This window comes from Squalius cephalus, assembly GCF_949319135.1.
Source record: "Squalius cephalus genome assembly, chromosome: 13".
NCBI lineage: Eukaryota > Metazoa > Chordata > Actinopteri > Cypriniformes > Leuciscidae > Squalius > Squalius cephalus.
Genome location: NC_137134.1, coordinates 24,263,686 through 24,280,349, shown reverse-complemented (window position 1 = coordinate 24,280,349; position 16,664 = coordinate 24,263,686). Strand labels below are relative to the sequence as shown.

The following is a 16,664-nucleotide window of genomic DNA, read 5'->3' as shown; positions in this document are numbered from 1 at the left end:
GTAAAATGGATAACTATATTGTATGGCGGAATACCATTGCAAGTGCTTGTAAGCACTTCGTCTTGGCGCAGTAATATCTTCGCTAGAGGGAGCGGGGGCCGGTGAGAGGATTTTTCACGAGTGAAGATATTACTCCGCCAAGACGAAGTGCTTACAAGCACTTGCAATGGTATTCCGCCATACAATATAGTTATCCATTTTACACGCTTAGAAAAGCGCAACGTTTTGTTTTGTGTCACCGTCCTAGGTCGAGTTACACTACGCGAGTAACTGTATTTAAATAGGGAAAACGTGGAGGTGTTTGGTTGTTTCTCTGCTTGGCACATATTGAATGAACTGGGCTTTCAAAGTGTCACCGCGCGCCTGAGCGATTAAGTGCACGCACTGAGACGAGAGAGGTATGTATCAACTCGTCTTAGTTAAGGGAAAAACATAGTTTAATATGAAAACACGGTGGAGTATTCCTTTAATGTCTGTATTTGATATCTGAATGCAGTAACAGGGCTTGCTTAATTAGCCGGCTTCAAGAAATGAAATAGGGACTTGTTTTGTGTTTGAGAAAGGTCACTTATAGGGGTCATTGAAGCCAATAGTTTAAGGGACCATTTCTTTTTTAAAGCCTTACTTTCCAGTTAGACTAAAGTGTAGTTCTCCTTGAGAGAAAGAACGCATTATCTTGATGTTTTGAGAATACTCCCCTGTTTATAGTTAGAGCCTGGCCAAATCCAGCCTTGGAAAAGCTGTGTGTCGGTGTGTCTTCTTGGTTACAGGTTAAAGAACCCCTGGCATTGTTGGAGATTGACTGAGTTGTTGTTCTGGACATGCTGGCGCCCAGCAACCCAAATCTGCGAACTGGAAGGTCACGACATGCTTAACTTCAGGGTCCGAGTGTCATTATAATTCTAACTCCGGGTCTTCTTTCAAACATCTGGTCCTTGGGTCCTAAACTGTTACCCCCTAACACCTCGTTTCATTACCCTATAATGTCTTTATAATTTTGAAGTACTTGCACACAATACGTCAGGGATAGTTAGCTAAATAAATCCAAAATGTGGGACATCCATCCTGTACATTTTTTACGTTTTACCTGTATTTTGAATAACGCATTAAATTGTTGTTTAAGGTTAAATGTCCACATAAACGGATAATTTCCTGGCAGCAAATTACCAGTATCTTTTTAAGGTTACCTTTCAGGTGCATTTCCGGAAACTGAAGAATCAATTAAACCCAGTTATGTTTTTCTTGCTAGTGTAATGCAAACAATCCCGATAAGTCCTGTTTGTGCTCCTCCCATCCAAGAAAATCAAAAAGAAACCAAAGACCAACAGTGTAATTTGAAACAAATTTATTTAAATGTTAATGAAAAATGAGAAAATACATTTATACAGAGAGAACATGTCTGAGACAACCCACGGCTCTAATAACAAGCAAAAACAATCTTCAAGACAAAGTTGCAAAACTCAGGACTCTATAGTCAACTTGACTCCTGGCATTCCTTTTTGCCATAAAATGAACCCAATCCAACAAGTGTAGTACAATCTCAAAATATCTATAACAATCTAGGATCCCAAATTATAGGACAATGGATAGTTAATCCACTTTAATACTTCAGCAAATTATCTGGTTAAAATAGGGAGAAACAAACAAATTCAAGTGCACAAAGCAACTTCGCAATGGCGAACAAGAGAGTATAAATGTTACGCATTAACAAACAACAATAATACTTGTATTCTCGACACCATGGTAGGACAGTGTCCACAGTAGCTGCACAATTCACTAGGGCAGAACAGCGAGGAAACGCGTAACCCAGTGGTTTTGGTTTAGTAACTGGTCTTAACTGTTGTAGCCAAAGTTGTACTCGGTAACTCCACATAAGCGGGGTTGTACGCAGGTTGAGGTGTGGTGTAGTCTGTGGGCAGCGGTGGTTGAGCTGGTTCTATAGGGTACATGGCCTGATAACCGTCATTGGGAGCCTGGCTGAAGGGAACAGGATACCCTGGACCTGCTGGAAAACAAAGACAGCAATCATTTTCATTGTTCGCCATCTTGCTCAAATAGCCTTGGTCGTCTTGTTGCAGATATTACCAGCCTCCTGATACGGTTGTTCCTTAAAATGACCAATTGGCATGGGTTGGCCTCCGTAAGGTGGGTTATTTGGCAAAGGCTGGAAAATAAGGTACTGACTGCCCTGAATGTCAGGCCGTGGAAGGTATTGTGTCGTCGTGACTGAAGTTGTCGCAATCACAGCTACAGGGAGAATCAAAGGTGGAACAACATTGGAATGACGTTCTAAAAGCATTCGGTTCTATTGACGGACATACATTGGCACTTACGTCTAGGACTTCTGAACCTTTTATGGAGACAGCAGCAGGGACAGACCCAGCAGGTGATGAGCACAATGATGGAGGTCGCAAGTATGAGGACTACTACTACCGGGAAAATGACCTCATCAGGCACAGACTCCATTCGAGGAGGATTACCAAAATTCTTGAAACCTTCTTTTCTGGACAGATTATGAAGAATAAACATTAGAAATCCAATTTTATATTACAAATATATTAGGTTACAAATAGTCACTGGAAATCGGTTTCAGCCATCCATTTTTACTAGACAAATCCTTTGTCATCTTGGGAGTGAAAAGGTTTGTGCTTGTAGAAAAACAAGGCATTTCTTCTTTAGGGTTTCCTGTTCTGAAAGCTCTCTGAAAAAGGCAGCTGTGTCCAGAACTTATTGTCATTGTTGCTCTTTAATGTTCAATTCTACTTGCTTGTACTAGATTATGACAAAATCATCAAAATAAATACCCCGTGGTAACAGAAATGTGCAACACTTAGTTCTGACTTAAATTAAGAAAGAAAAAAGCAATTCCTCACAACAAACAGTCAAGTCGTCCTTGGATTTTTTTTTGCGGATCGGAGCAGCAGTACGTCTCACGACAGATTCCACAGCAGAACTTCCCAGAATCACACCATTCATATTTACCCCCGTACATGCTACAATCCTCACTGCCTAAACAAAAGAACAGAAGAGATGTGAACCATTTTGAAAAGGCAAAATAGTTGCGAATCACTTGTTTAAATCAGATTTGGAAGGTTGGGGTAAATAACAGGTTAAATATTTAAGAAACCCCATGAAAACACATTTTAATCTCTTTGAATTTAATAATCTGTTCGACCAGTATTTTTACAGATATTCAAACTTTTCTGTTTAGATCAGTTTGTATAAATTATTCAACTTTTTTGCAGCAACCAGTGCTCGAAGTGGGGCAGTATTGTATTTAACGAGAAAGACAAAAAAATTGAGAGGCTTCTTGCTGCAGCCTGGGGTGGACCTCCAACCCAGCCCACATCCAAGTGTGACGTCAGAAGCCACGCCCATGTCCAAATACGTCACATTCCCATTGGAGTGATTTTTAACCCCACACCAACCACTGATCCCTACATCTACCTGTCACTGTAACCTTAAAGGCCCCCAGAAATCAAAATTCAAGTTCTTTAGCATTTAGTATGAATATGTTACCCTTAATGTTATGAATAAGCTGGTGTGTTCCAAAACAATGACAAAATTCGCATTTAGGAGATATAAGCATTCAAAACTTGCACTCTCTCACTTCTGCTAAAATGAGCAAAATTGACAATGAAAGCCGAGGAGACTTACACACTGTCCCCCGGTTTCACAGACAAGGTTTAAGCCTAGTCTCAGACTAAAATGCATGTTTGAGTAGTTTCAACCGAAAGCAACTCGCACTGATATATATTAAAATATGTCAATGCCATTGCTTTGTCTCAAGATGCACACCAGTAATGTTTTTTTTCAAAGGCAAGTTTATAAAAGCTACTTAAATGCCCTAATTGAACTAAGGCCTAATCCTGGCTTAATATAAACCCTGTCTGTGAAACCGGGCCTGTAAGTTGATGACTTGATTTATCTGCCTTTTAATATGCTCTTGTTCATAGAGATTTTTAGATGGATACTGAGGCTTTTTAGGTTGGGTAGAATCTGCAATCTCTGACCCAGTTTGTTTGCTGGCTGCAATACACTGTGTTTCCTGCCAACTAGCATCCCGGGGTGTCGAAATACTATTGGGTGAACTGGCAGTGGGCGGGATCACACAGACCAAAACAAAAACATACATTTGAAATGCAATGTAAGTCGCTTTGGATAAAAGCGTCTGCCAAATGCATAAATGTAGAATGTAAATGTAGATAGTAGAGTGAAAAAGTTACATACAGCACCTTTAACTTTGAAACAGGAAGAAGCATTGAGAAAACATTGTGATGTTGTGCAGTTTGCACTGCACAACATCAGGAAGATCAGGCCTTTCCTAACTGAGCATGCAACACAACTTCTTGTCCAGGCCCTGGTCATTTCTAGGCTTGACTACTGCAATGCTCTTCTGGCTGGACTTCCATCATGTGCAACGCAACCAAACCTCTACAGATGATCCAGAACGCTGCAGCTCGTCTTGTCTTCAACTAGCCCAAGAGGGCCCACGTCACTCCTCTGTTCATCTCTCTGCACTGGCTACCTCTCGCTGCTCGCATCAAGTTCAAGGCATTGACGCTCGCTTACAGACCTATCACAAGCTCAGCTCCCTCCTACTTTCACACACTACTACGAGCCTACATCCCTACCAGAAGCCTACGATCGGTCAACGAGCGACGTCTCGTGGTTCCATCACAGAGAGCCACAAAATCACTTTCCAGAACATTCTCATTCACAGTTCCATGCTGGTGGAACGCTCTCCCCACCCTCATCCGGAATGCAGAATCCCTGACAACCTTCAAAAGACAGCTGAAAACCCATCTCTTCCGTGAGCACTTAACAGCATGAAAAAAAAAACCTCCCCTTTCCCTCTAAAACCTCACTTATCAGGCTTATGCTACTCTGAATAATGCCTGAACTTCGTATCTTGAGCACTTCTTGCGTTGTTTTTGCCTCTTCATGATGACTCGCTTAACCTAGTCCTAATTTGTAAGTCGCTTTGGATAAAAGCGTCTGCTAAATGACTAAATGTAAACATAACCCTCACACCAAATTCTTTTTCATTGACTTCTTATATTTCTCTTTTTATGACAGATTGCACTGAAACCCACTTAAAACCTACCCTTATCGGAACCTACATAATAAAACCCACCAAAAACCTAACCCTTACGGCTGAAACCCATATTTAAAACCTACCCTTACGCCAGGGTTTCTCAAACTCGGTCCTGGAGGGCCACTGTCCTGCACAGTTTAGCTCCAACCCTGATCAAACACACCTGAGCAAGCTAATCAATGTCTTCAGGATCACTAGAAACTCACAGCTAGGTGTGTTTGATCAGGGTTGGAGCTAAACTGTGCAGGACAGTGGACCAAGTTTGATAAACCCTGCCTTACGCCTTAAAACCCTTTCAATCAGAAACCTACACACAACAAATCAGGTTTCCGGGGGAGAATGGGATGAGGAGTCTGTCACAAGGTGATGTATTGGACACGGGCGTGGCTTCTGAAGTCACTCTCGGATGTGGGCGGGGTTGGATGTCCAGCACAGGATGCAGCTTTCCCGCGAGTGGGCGTGGTTTCAGCGCAGCCAGCGGACACGCCCCCAGCGTTTGAGAGCATTTTCGAGATTTTGATAGCTTATTTTATTTACTTGGCGGCTTTTTTTATCATTCAAATTTTGGCTGAGTGGCTAGTAACACATTTTTCTGTGGTGTGACAAACTCAGAACATATGCTTAATTTAGACTTTAAATTAAGTTCTTCAACACCTTATTTGAGAAGAAATTCGAATCATTTTCGACAATCAGAATCTAAAAATAATTAGCATTAACATAAAACGACACAAATTATATTCTCAAATTTAATTTAATGAGCTTGACATGTCCAAATGTGACGAAACGACACAAATTATATTCTCAAATTTAATTTAATGAGCTTGACATGTCCAAATGTGACGGTGAGCTGGTGAGCTGGTGTGTTGGTGGACGAATCGTTCAGACCAATTAAAACCCTAACCAACACCAGTTTTTTGTGAACCTGTTCAACTATTCATTGAAAAGAAGAACAGTTCGTTCAAGAATCGAACAACACTACTTGTTTGGAGTAATGCTGACCAGATTAAGCAACATAAACATTTGACGACAGAGAAACAGTTATAATACACTAACATCATTCAACAAGTAACGTTACAAGCACACACAAACAACTAACGCGTGGGAAAAAGCAACGTGCTTCCACGTGATAAACGCGCGAAAATGCTGAGAGAAATTACAAATAACCCCAGAATAGCTCGAAAACACAAATTATTATTATTATGGGATTATTAGGATAATTAGCAAATAAATCTTAAAAACGTGCACAGCATCCTACTATACTTCTAATCAAACATGACACCCGTCCTGTATTCATACTTCAAAAACATCGATTTACTCGAAAAACAAGTTTAAACGCGTTGAAACGTTTAGACACTTACTGACTATGGTCGTGAATAAAGCCAAAAAGATCATGAGCTGCACCGGGACGCTGGAAGCCATAGCTGCTCTTTCACTTCGTGCGGTGGCCGGTGGGTGTTGAAAATGACGCGTCTCTCAACCAGGTTCAGGTGGGGGGTTTATTTTTCTGCTGCTGACTTGACCTATTAAGACTAGTTACTCCCATGCAAGAGACTTCTCAAACTAAAACCAAGACCACCAGTGTAATTCAAAACATTTATTTTAATGTCTAGATCTGACAGTCTTGTTTAGACATAAGATAACACAAATACATATGTACAAACAAACATATGAGACAAAACCCACTGGTCGATTGCCAACAAAAACAATCTTCAAGAAAATGTTGAAGAACAATTATATATAACCAAAACCATATCTGCTTCGACTCTTACAGTGATGATTTCTATGAAATGAAATAAAATACAATTCACAAACCAACTCAGGTTCACAATCTTAAAATATCCCAAAGTGACAGTGCCAATCTTGGATCCTTTTTAGTCTAGTATACTTATAAACAAAATGACTGAACACTGAATATTTGATCCCAGAACGGCTGTGAACGTATCTCTAGAATTCCATCCAGATTGGCGATTGGTCCATTTGATAACAATAGACATTCTCCGGGCAAGCACTGTTTGAGTGAATCTGGTGCGCTGTTATCTTTGGTAGCACTTATATTTGGGATGTCTGGAGATTAAGATTCCTTGAAATCTTTGGATTTTAAAGCCTGAATTACTCCAGCCCTGATCCTCAATCTCAAAATATTACCCTAATAATGGCACTAACAGTTGTTTTCCCAATATGGTGCTACAATGATTGTTGTTTTTATGATTAGCTTGATACAGTACAAAGTAAGGATTTCATATGGCAACATGACAAATGATTCAGTATCTCTAAACATCTTCTGAGCATCACCAATTTGCTTTGGAAGTGGTGTACTATGGATGTGGGCAGTTTACAATGTGAAACAAACAATTCATAAGGTTAAAAAACAATGTTTGATTCAACATCATCACTAACACTGTCAATGAGGTGTTTGTTATTGTTGCTTGTCTTCAGAAATGTGTCAGGACAATGTCTCAGAAAGATTGAGTCATGAAGTTGCTGCCATTTAGCGTTTATTGGCGCTTGGCTTTGTACGGCCGTGAGCGTTTCCGCCGGTCGGGTTTGCGTTGTTTGTGGAGCCGGCCGATGCTTACGCCCTGTCGGCGACGCACAGAGATGTTCTGCTCCACCAGACTCGCTAACATACCTACAAACCACCAAAGGGACATTTGATTAAAATAATAAATGTTGTTACAACCCATATGACGTTTAGCAGAACATTCACGCTGCCATTTCATGAACATATAACATATGAAGATTCTCGACAAAAATGCTTTTTACCTTCTTGTGCCAGCATTGATATGAAGGTGCAGATGAACTCGTCATAGTTATGAGTCCTCCTCTGGTCATCGATCTGAGAAAGGACAAAAAGCATCACTATAAGCTCTCTGGCAATCATATTTCTTTGTTCACTGGAGCGTCAAAGATGAAGTTAAACACTTGCCTTATACTTTTTCCTTTTCTCCACTTCTTCTTTCAGACACACTTCGTAGTTTGTGATGTCTGCTTCCACGTACTTCAACAAGGCTAGCAACTCCTGTAAGACAGAAACCCTCAAGGTCATGTAACTTTGCATAACAAACCTGTCCCAAACATAACTAATGAGAAACGAAATGATTGCAGAGAGAAAATGGTTGCCGTCTCACTTTAGGAGTGTATTTTTCTCCAGAAGGTTTGCTGCTGGTCTCAGTGGTGGCGTCGGTGGACGGCAGGTTCTCCTTGTCTGATTTGACGTCCACTGACTCTTTGACGTCCTCCTGTTTCATCTCCACCGAAGGTCCCTCCTTGGCTTCCTCCTCTCCTGGACAGGTCGCCTCTTCTTTCTCTTTCTTCTCCACACTATCTGATTTCTTCAACCCCTCCAACGTTTCTGTCAAATGAAATCAAAGTTATCCAAACCAATACTGGAACAATTGATGAATCCTTCGCAATAGGATAGAGAAAATCTATTACGAATAAAAATAGGGTCCAATTAGATTTCAAAACTTTCAATCTCATTGGTACCTGTAGGTGGCAGGGCAAACATGACGCCATCCTCTTGCAGTTGCAGCAGCGTAGAGCTCACTAGCGCCCCCAAGTCTCTGACGGCTCGATTGTGTCGGGCATCTAACCGGAGCAGCCCCTCCTCTTCTCCGAACAGCACACGGCTCAAGTGGGCCGCCACGGGGCTGGAGGGACGCGTAGCTGCTTGCGATCGCGCGGGTGAGCGCAGCGGTGAGTTGAACGCACTGCCGATCTCAGAGGCCGTGTCCGTGCTTTCGTTACTGGGTGTGGGTGAAGGCTGACAGGCCGAGGTGATGCTGATCCCGCCCGTGCGACCCTCGGTACGAACATTCAGAGGTGTGGATCCTGAGACCTCCTTCTTGAGTTTCTCAGCTAAAACGCTGAGTGCTAGCTGACCGTCCATTGCCGCAACCCCGCTCACTCCAGTGCGGCTCATGGTACGTGTGCGTAGACCCACCTTTCTTCTGACCCTGCCAATCAGACACGCAAACAATTGAGGTTATAGTGGAGAAACTACACAAAAATGGTGGTTTGGTATGTACTTTGGATTTTGAAGTAAGGGTTCGGTATGTTTCTGGTACAGCAGGTACCAAAACATAAAATAGCTGTTTTTTCTTTATTAAAGGGTTTATTAACCCCAAAATTAAAAATTCTGTCATTAATTCCTCACCCTCATGTCGTTCCAAACCCGTAAGACCTTCGTTCATCTTCGGAACACAAATTAAGATATTTTTGATTAAATCTAAGAGGTTTCTGATCCCACATACGCAGCAACGTCATTGCAACTTTCAAGGCCCAGAAAGGTAGCAAAGACATTGTTAAAAAAGTCCATGTGACCTTAATATTATGAAGGGACAAAAATACTTTTTGTGCTCAAAACCCCCCAAAATAACGACTTTATTCAACAATCTATTCTCTTCCACGTCATTCTCCTATGCTGTTGACGAAGTGTAAACAGTACAGCGCTTCCATGTTATACATCAGAACGCTGCTTCTCATTCAACAAGCAGAGATTGTTGAATAAAGTCATTATTTTGGGGGGGGTTTTGCGCACAGAAAGTATTCTCATATTCAAAAGTATTCAAATACGCCACAGCGTTGCCGCAAGGTAACAATTACTTCATAATTGTTCTTCTTTGGTAAGTTTTCAACTACTTACTAATATCATGGTGAGAATGTTGCTAAGCATGTTAGCTAGCGGTTGTTAAGCATGTCACTATGTTTTTAGTTAGCTAAATAATAACACTTGCAGTTTAACGGTACAGACATTTGAAGGGACTCTATTGCCCTCTTGAGTTTTGGAGGTTTGTTACCACTACAAGAACATATTTTAAATAAGTTTAGAGATGTAACACTTTCTCAAACATCTTATACCTGCTTGTGGCACCTGCAGTGCTGCACTCCTCTTCTTCATCATCATAGTCATCCTCGTCATCAGAATAAGGGGGCTGAGGGGGGCCAGGTAATCGTGAGCGTCCCACACCCGCAGCGAGATCCTCCTCTTCCTGTCAATCAACCAAAATACTGAGTGAAAACACATATGTTAACGAATCCAGATATTCCTGAAACTTAACCTGATCTTACCTGCATAGGGGACTTGGCGTAGTTGTGGTTGTCTAGGAAGGCTGGCAGACGCTGGACGATGGGGTTGGGACTGGGAACAGGTAGAGGGGCTGGTGGCGGAGCACCAACTGTTGGCAAGGCGGCGGGTTTAGCCATGGGTCTGACTTTTCCAGCGGGACTTGGTAGAGCCGCAGCACCTTCTTGAGTTTCTGAAATGTCATGGGACATGTTTTAGGTTCTTTTTCACATAGTTTTGAGGCAAAAATGCTCCCACTGATGTCATTCTTATCAAGAAATAGGCCTTAAATCAAAAGGCTCTACATTTAAATCATACAAACTAAATTATATTCAAATCAAATTGTGTGGGCTACCTGTGGGTGTGGCCTTCTCTGTACCCAAGGTTACTGGTGTGTCTTGCCCTTCCTCCTTTTTAACAGCAGGGGGAGTGTCTTCTGAAGAGGAGGAGTCTTGTTGCTTACGATCTTGGCCTGAATCTTGTTGGGTCACCCGAATGACCTGTAGCATGTACAGTGGTGCACATAAGCATTTACAAATGAGCCCGGCTGTACCATACACAGAGAAACCATTCACAGAAAGCTTGATTATCAGGATTTTATTCAAACAAAGAAGAGTTTATACTCACTTTTTTCTCTCTAACCTGCTGGAGCCCTTCTAGAATAATCTGCCTGTTCCGTTTCAGGACGTCCAGCCTGGACTCGTATTTTATTCTGCGATCTGTAACCACCGCCATGAGATTGAAGCGGATGTCATGGTAGGGCTCTCTGAGGGGAGAGAAGACAAATCAGATATGCTAGAAAGAAAATAATAAATTGCTTGAACAATAATAAAAAAAAACTTATACATATATTTTTTATCTATTTTAATATAATGAATATGTGAATATATATAACAAAATGTGCTTGTTTTTTTAATTAATATATTAATATGTTCATTTAAAAAGATGTAATATATATTTCACCTTTAAATATATATATACATATGTGTGTGTGTGTGTGTGTGTGTGTGACTTAAAGGGTATTATTATATTTTTAAATCAGAGAAACCAACTGTTGTAATGTAGATTCAAAATTCAACTACTCCTAATTACGGCTTATTAATAGTTAGTAAGGTAGATGTTAAATTTAGGTATTGGGTAGAATCAAGGGATTTAGAATATGATCATGCAGAATAAGGCATTAATATGTGATTTATAAGTTCTAATAATCAGCCAATGCTGATAAGCAACTAGTTAATAGTGAGAATTGGACCCTAAACTAAAGTGTAAAAATGAGATGCTTAAAAAAAAACTGTACAGAAGATCTGAATAAAAATTGCATTCAAATATACAATATTTCTTGATGTTCTATATATAATTTCATCATCCTGTTGGCTAAAGATGTGAATATTGATCAGTCTGGCTCTTACCCAGCAGTGGCCAGTCCTATTCGCTCCATTATGACCCGTCTGGCTTTATCGGTCCACTCTTCCTCTTCACCCCACGGCCCTGAGAGAGACAGACAGATTATTATAACCTTGTCCTTTGTCGGACTGTCAGTAAAACTGTCTTTTGTGAGTTAAGTTCTCACCGTGGTCGATGGGATACGCCTTCAGCCCGTCCAGTTCAAACAGCCGGTCTTTGATTGGCACGTAACTGACGAAGTGAAACGCCTCCATCGTCCGCACGGCGCTGATGCCGTTCTGTTTCTCCGGCAGGTGCCGCGGCTCCGGTCTCCATGGAAACAAGACAAAAACAATAACTACAAAACAACAGATTGAGACAACAACTGAGACTGATTGGGTAAAATCTACTTCTTCTATGCTAGCGGGAAAGGGTTTGCAGAGTAATATGAAAGCTGACCCTACCTGGCATGGCTGTTGTGGGCTTTCGCCAGCTCAGGGGCGTTTCCAATGGCGTAACCTTTACTCTAAGAAGTCAAAAAATGCAGATGTGCTTTAAAACACAGGCACTGAGAGGATGCAAAAGTGTGCTTATGCTGTTTTCTTATAGAGCAATGACATTCAGACATTTTTAAGCATGACTTGAAGGGTTAGTTCACCCAAAAATGAAAATTGTCATAAATTCCTCACATTCACGTCGTTCCAAACCCGAAAGACTTTTGTTCATCTTCGGAACACAAATTAAGATCTTTTTGATGAAATCTGAGAGCTTTCTGTACTCTCCATTGACAGTTACAGTTCATAAAGAGATCGTAAAACTAATCCATCTGAATTGAGCGGTTTAGTCCAAATTTTCTGAGAGACTCGTTTGCTTTATATGATGAAAATTGAATTTAGGCTTTTATTCACATTTAAACATTGATCCGTGAACATAAACAAAAGCTCAACCGAACCTGCTTGACACGTGAGAATAAACCTCATTGGTTGTTGCTGAAGCTCAAATGTGCTGCGAAATAGGGCTGGGCAATATATCGCATGACACTGTTAGGCGCATCTCATCAGTAAAGCCGGTTCCTTGATTAGTAGTAAATCGCCATCACCTGCTTTCAGATGGAGCGGCATTTACAACACAGAGTAACTAATCAAGGAACCGGCTTTACTGACGAGATGCGCATAACAATGTCATGCGATATATCGCCCAGCCCTACTGCGAAACACAAGAATAAACCTCATTGGTTCTTGCTGAAGCTCAAACGAGCTGTATAACACGAGAACGAACCTCACTGGAAGCTCATGCTTGACCGTCCGTTTACCACAACTGATGTGTGCGTTGATGGATGTTTATTTGTGAATAAAAGCCTAAATTTAATCTGTTCGTTATATAAAGTGAACGAATCTCTTCAGGAAATTTGGTCTGAACCACTCGATTCATGTGGATTCGTTTTATGATTGTTTATGAACGTTTTGAAGTGACAAAGTGGTAGTTGCGTAGCTGTCAATGGAGGGACAAAAAGCTCTCAGATTTCATCGAAATGATCTTCATTTCGAAGATGAACGGAGGTCTTACGGGTTTGAAACGACATGAGGGTGAGGAATTAATGACAGAATTTTCATTTTTGGGTGAACTGTCTCTTTAAAGGCACACTTCGCGTGTGTAACTGACCTCAGGACTGAAGCCCTTGGTGAAAGCTTTCATGCGGCTCAGAGTGTTTCCCAGCTCCACGCCGCTGCAGTTCAGTAGCACACTCAGCAGAGCGTGAGTAGCACAGGAGTTCGGTATCAACTGCACACAACATCCACAAACAGACAATAGAAAATGGGGATAATAACGGCAGATTTATGTTGCAAGGCTACCATTATCAGTTTACAGGCAAAGAAATAAACGAAATCAATACGGACTCACTTGGTGAGCAAAAAACATGTCGTTAACAATATCGTCATCGATAACGGAGGTTTCGTCCACCAGCGTGGAGACTTTACGCCGAGATCTTCGCTCTTCGATCCACTTAAAGAGGAAGATGAAGCCATACACTGGACTGAGGAGAAGAAAAAAAGACAGAAGACCTAAATATATATATATTTATATATACACACACACTCACCGGTCACTTTATTAGGTACACCTGTTCAACTGCTCATTAATGCATATCTAGTAACCAGCCAATCACATATCTCAGCCAATCACATGGCAGCAACTCAAAGTAGTTAGGCATGTAGACATGGTCAAGACGATCTGCTGAAGTTCAAACTGAGCATCAGAATGAGGAAGAAAGGTGATTTAAGAGACTTTGAACGTGTCATGGTTGTTGGTGACAGACGGGCTGGTCTGAGTATTTCAGAAACTGCTGATCGACTGGGATTTTCACACACAACCATCTCTAGGGTTCACAGAGAATGATTCAAAAAAGAGAAAATGTCCAGTGAGCGGCAGTTCTGTGAGTATAAATGCCTTGTTGATGCCAGAGGTCAGAGGAGAATGACCAGACTGGACACAACACGCTGAACATTGAAGCAGAAGAGCTACAGCAGCAGAAGAAACACCGGTGTGACTCTTGTCTGAAACTGGAGATACAATTTACACAGGCTCATCAAAACTGGACAATAGAAGATTGGAAAAATGATGCCTGGTCTGATGAGTCTTGATTTCTGCTGCGACATTCAGACGGTAGGGTCAGAATTTGGCGTAAACAACATGAAAGCATGGATCCATCCTGACTTGTATCAACGGTTCAGATTGCTGGTAGTGATGTAATGATATTTTCTTGGCACACTTTGGGCCTCTTAGTAAAAAAATGAGCATTGTTTAAACGCCACAGTCTACCTGACCATATCCATCCCTTTATGAGCACTGTATCATCTTCTGATAGATACTTCCAGCAGGAAAACACACCATGTCACAAAGCTCAAATCATGTCAAACTGGTTTCTTGAACATGAGTTCACTAAACTCAAATGGCCTTACAGTCACCAGATCTCAATCCAATAGAGCAGCTTTGGGATGTGCTGGAAACTGTATGATGCTCTTATGTATATATGGACCAAAATCTCAGAGGAATGTTTCCAGAACCTTGTTGAATTTAAGCCACGAAGAATTAAGGCAGTTCTGAAGGTAAAAGTGGGTCAAACCCGGCTCTAGCAAGGTGTAACCAAGTGGCCAGTGAGTGTATATATTAAAATCATAAATATACAGGGTTAATAAGTCAAATTGTTTGATAAATGCACCTTTGACATTTGCTCTGAAGATCATAGATCTCCTCCACCTGAACGCCCTTCACACCTGTGTCCAAACACAAGCCATTTACATGAATCTTCACATATTAATTCATTTACCCAACGCGTCTAAACTCATTTAATATTCATAACACTCCATGTTTTATCAATAAATGTTTATCACATTCAAACACCATCACTCATATTTAGACTGTAATTGACCACATAAAAGCAATAAATCGTTTTTGCATGTGTGTGTGTCATACAGATCAACTCACCAAAGTCCTCCACCAAGAGTGTGAACAACCCTGAAAGTCGAAACAGCCAATATAATGGCGTTAATATGAGATCATATGAGTGTGTTGAATTTTCATATGCATTGAATTCACAACTGTTCTACTATATAGCGAGATGACATGTTGACTTACAGCATATTTGCTAAATAATACAATAATGATTGATAAATAATGAATAACCTAACTCCAATATTATATGCATAGATGTTGATTTAGAGACTCACCCGGGTCACTTTCCAACTCCAGCCAACCTTTGTTCATTTTTGCAGAAATCAGAGTCACCAAAACTCCGCTAAATCATCGACCAGTCCATAATATTATAAAGAACTACATCAATCATTTTCTAGTACATATTTAATCCATCTTTAGACGATCTGGACGGCTAGTAAACACAATGAAGAGCAGCGCCGTCGACCGTAGTTGACGTCATCCCGCGGCGCCGTGAGTCAGTAGTGTAATGTAGTGAAGAAGCGCTGGGTGGCGCTGTGCTGTGAAGTTCAACTTACATCTATGACATGAAAATGGTTCTAGTTTCGTAACAGTTTATTTATTCGTTTATAGTTTTTTGTTTTTGTTTTTTTACGGTGTACTTGTATGTGATTTTGCTATATCTCAATCTAAACAATTAATATGGGACATATTCCTTAAGCATTACATAAGTATTTGTTTAAATACCTTTCAGCAAAGCTATTTCAACAAGCGATGTGTTGTATAGTTTATCATCATGGCCAAGGAAAATTCAATTTGGGGCATTTAGAATCAGTAGTAATAATATACAACATATATGTATTATAATATTTACAATTTATTTATTTTGTATTATAAGGGTTTAAAACTAGTCTTTTTTTGTCTTAAACTACAGTTTAAAAGTCATCAAGTTGGATTATTCTTGAGATTTACACAATAAGAAACCTTTTTGTGAGCATTGCTGTTTCATAACATGCCATAAAGGCTTCCTAATTATATAATAAGTTACATAACATGAATAGCATGCACTTTAAACATTATTTTTACACAAAATATTATACATTTACTATATATATCTAACAATAATATTTTAGATTATATAAGAATATTTTAAGATAGTATTTAAAATATAAAAATATTATAAAGATATGTGCTAAAATGCAAAAAAATACAATAACATTGTAATATGATTTTAATATGATTCATTATAAATTACATTATAAAGTACAAAATAATATAGTATACAAAAATATTATACTATTGATGAAAGTATTTTATTATCATCATGACATTATAGGCATTATTATTTATAATAATACAGGCTAAAGTTATATATATATATATATATATATATATATATATATATATATATATATATATATATATATATATATGATAATGAAAAATAAGAAAAAAGAGTACATGATTTGTATCAATAAATGATTATATATTAATTAAAGCCTATTATTACATGATAAGTTATATTGTTTTATAGGCTTAAGTAAAACACCTTCAATATAGATTATTTTAAGTATTTACACAACATTTTCTTAAACATTGCTGTTTTATAATATGCTTCCTTATTATATAATAAATTATATAACATGCACAAAAAATACAATATGTTAAGATATATACTGTTTTATA

The 16,664-nt window shown here is 39.7% G+C and overlaps 2 protein-coding genes across 3 annotated transcripts; both read right to left on the bottom strand.

Moving 5' to 3' along the window:
• Nucleotides 1-1,329: 1,329 nt before the first annotated feature.
• Nucleotides 1,330-6,585, bottom strand: LOC307169437 (protein shisa-5-like). Of its 2 annotated transcripts, none has more exons than XM_079890057.1 (5): nucleotides 6,457-6,584; nucleotides 2,874-3,009; nucleotides 2,334-2,503; nucleotides 2,086-2,247; nucleotides 1,330-2,005 (listed from the first exon to the last, which is right to left on the bottom strand). In XM_079890057.1, the coding sequence occupies exons 1-5, from the start codon at nucleotides 6,515-6,517 to the stop codon at nucleotides 1,821-1,823; spliced, it is 714 nt and encodes a 237-aa protein (XP_079746183.1). In that variant the 5' UTR covers nucleotides 6,518-6,584; the 3' UTR covers nucleotides 1,330-1,820. The 2 variants fall into 2 exon arrangements, with proteins under 2 accessions (XP_079746183.1, XP_079746184.1); XM_079890058.1 differs by having other exon boundaries at nucleotides 1,415-2,002; nucleotides 6,457-6,585.
• Nucleotides 6,586-6,677: 92 nt separating this feature from the next.
• Nucleotides 6,678-15,493, bottom strand: bap1 (BRCA1 associated deubiquitinase 1). The gene is made up of 17 exons (XM_079890425.1): nucleotides 15,275-15,493; nucleotides 15,033-15,062; nucleotides 14,767-14,821; nucleotides 13,449-13,581; nucleotides 13,209-13,328; nucleotides 12,011-12,072; nucleotides 11,734-11,876; nucleotides 11,573-11,651; nucleotides 10,791-10,929; nucleotides 10,519-10,663; nucleotides 10,169-10,356; nucleotides 9,959-10,089; nucleotides 8,585-9,054; nucleotides 8,227-8,450; nucleotides 8,025-8,117; nucleotides 7,862-7,934; nucleotides 6,678-7,727 (listed from the first exon to the last, which is right to left on the bottom strand). Exons 1-17 carry the CDS (start codon nucleotides 15,309-15,311, stop codon nucleotides 7,594-7,596), a joined length of 2,256 nt encoding a protein of 751 aa, XP_079746551.1. The 5' UTR covers nucleotides 15,312-15,493; the 3' UTR covers nucleotides 6,678-7,593.
• Nucleotides 15,494-16,664: the final 1,171 nt, after the last annotated feature.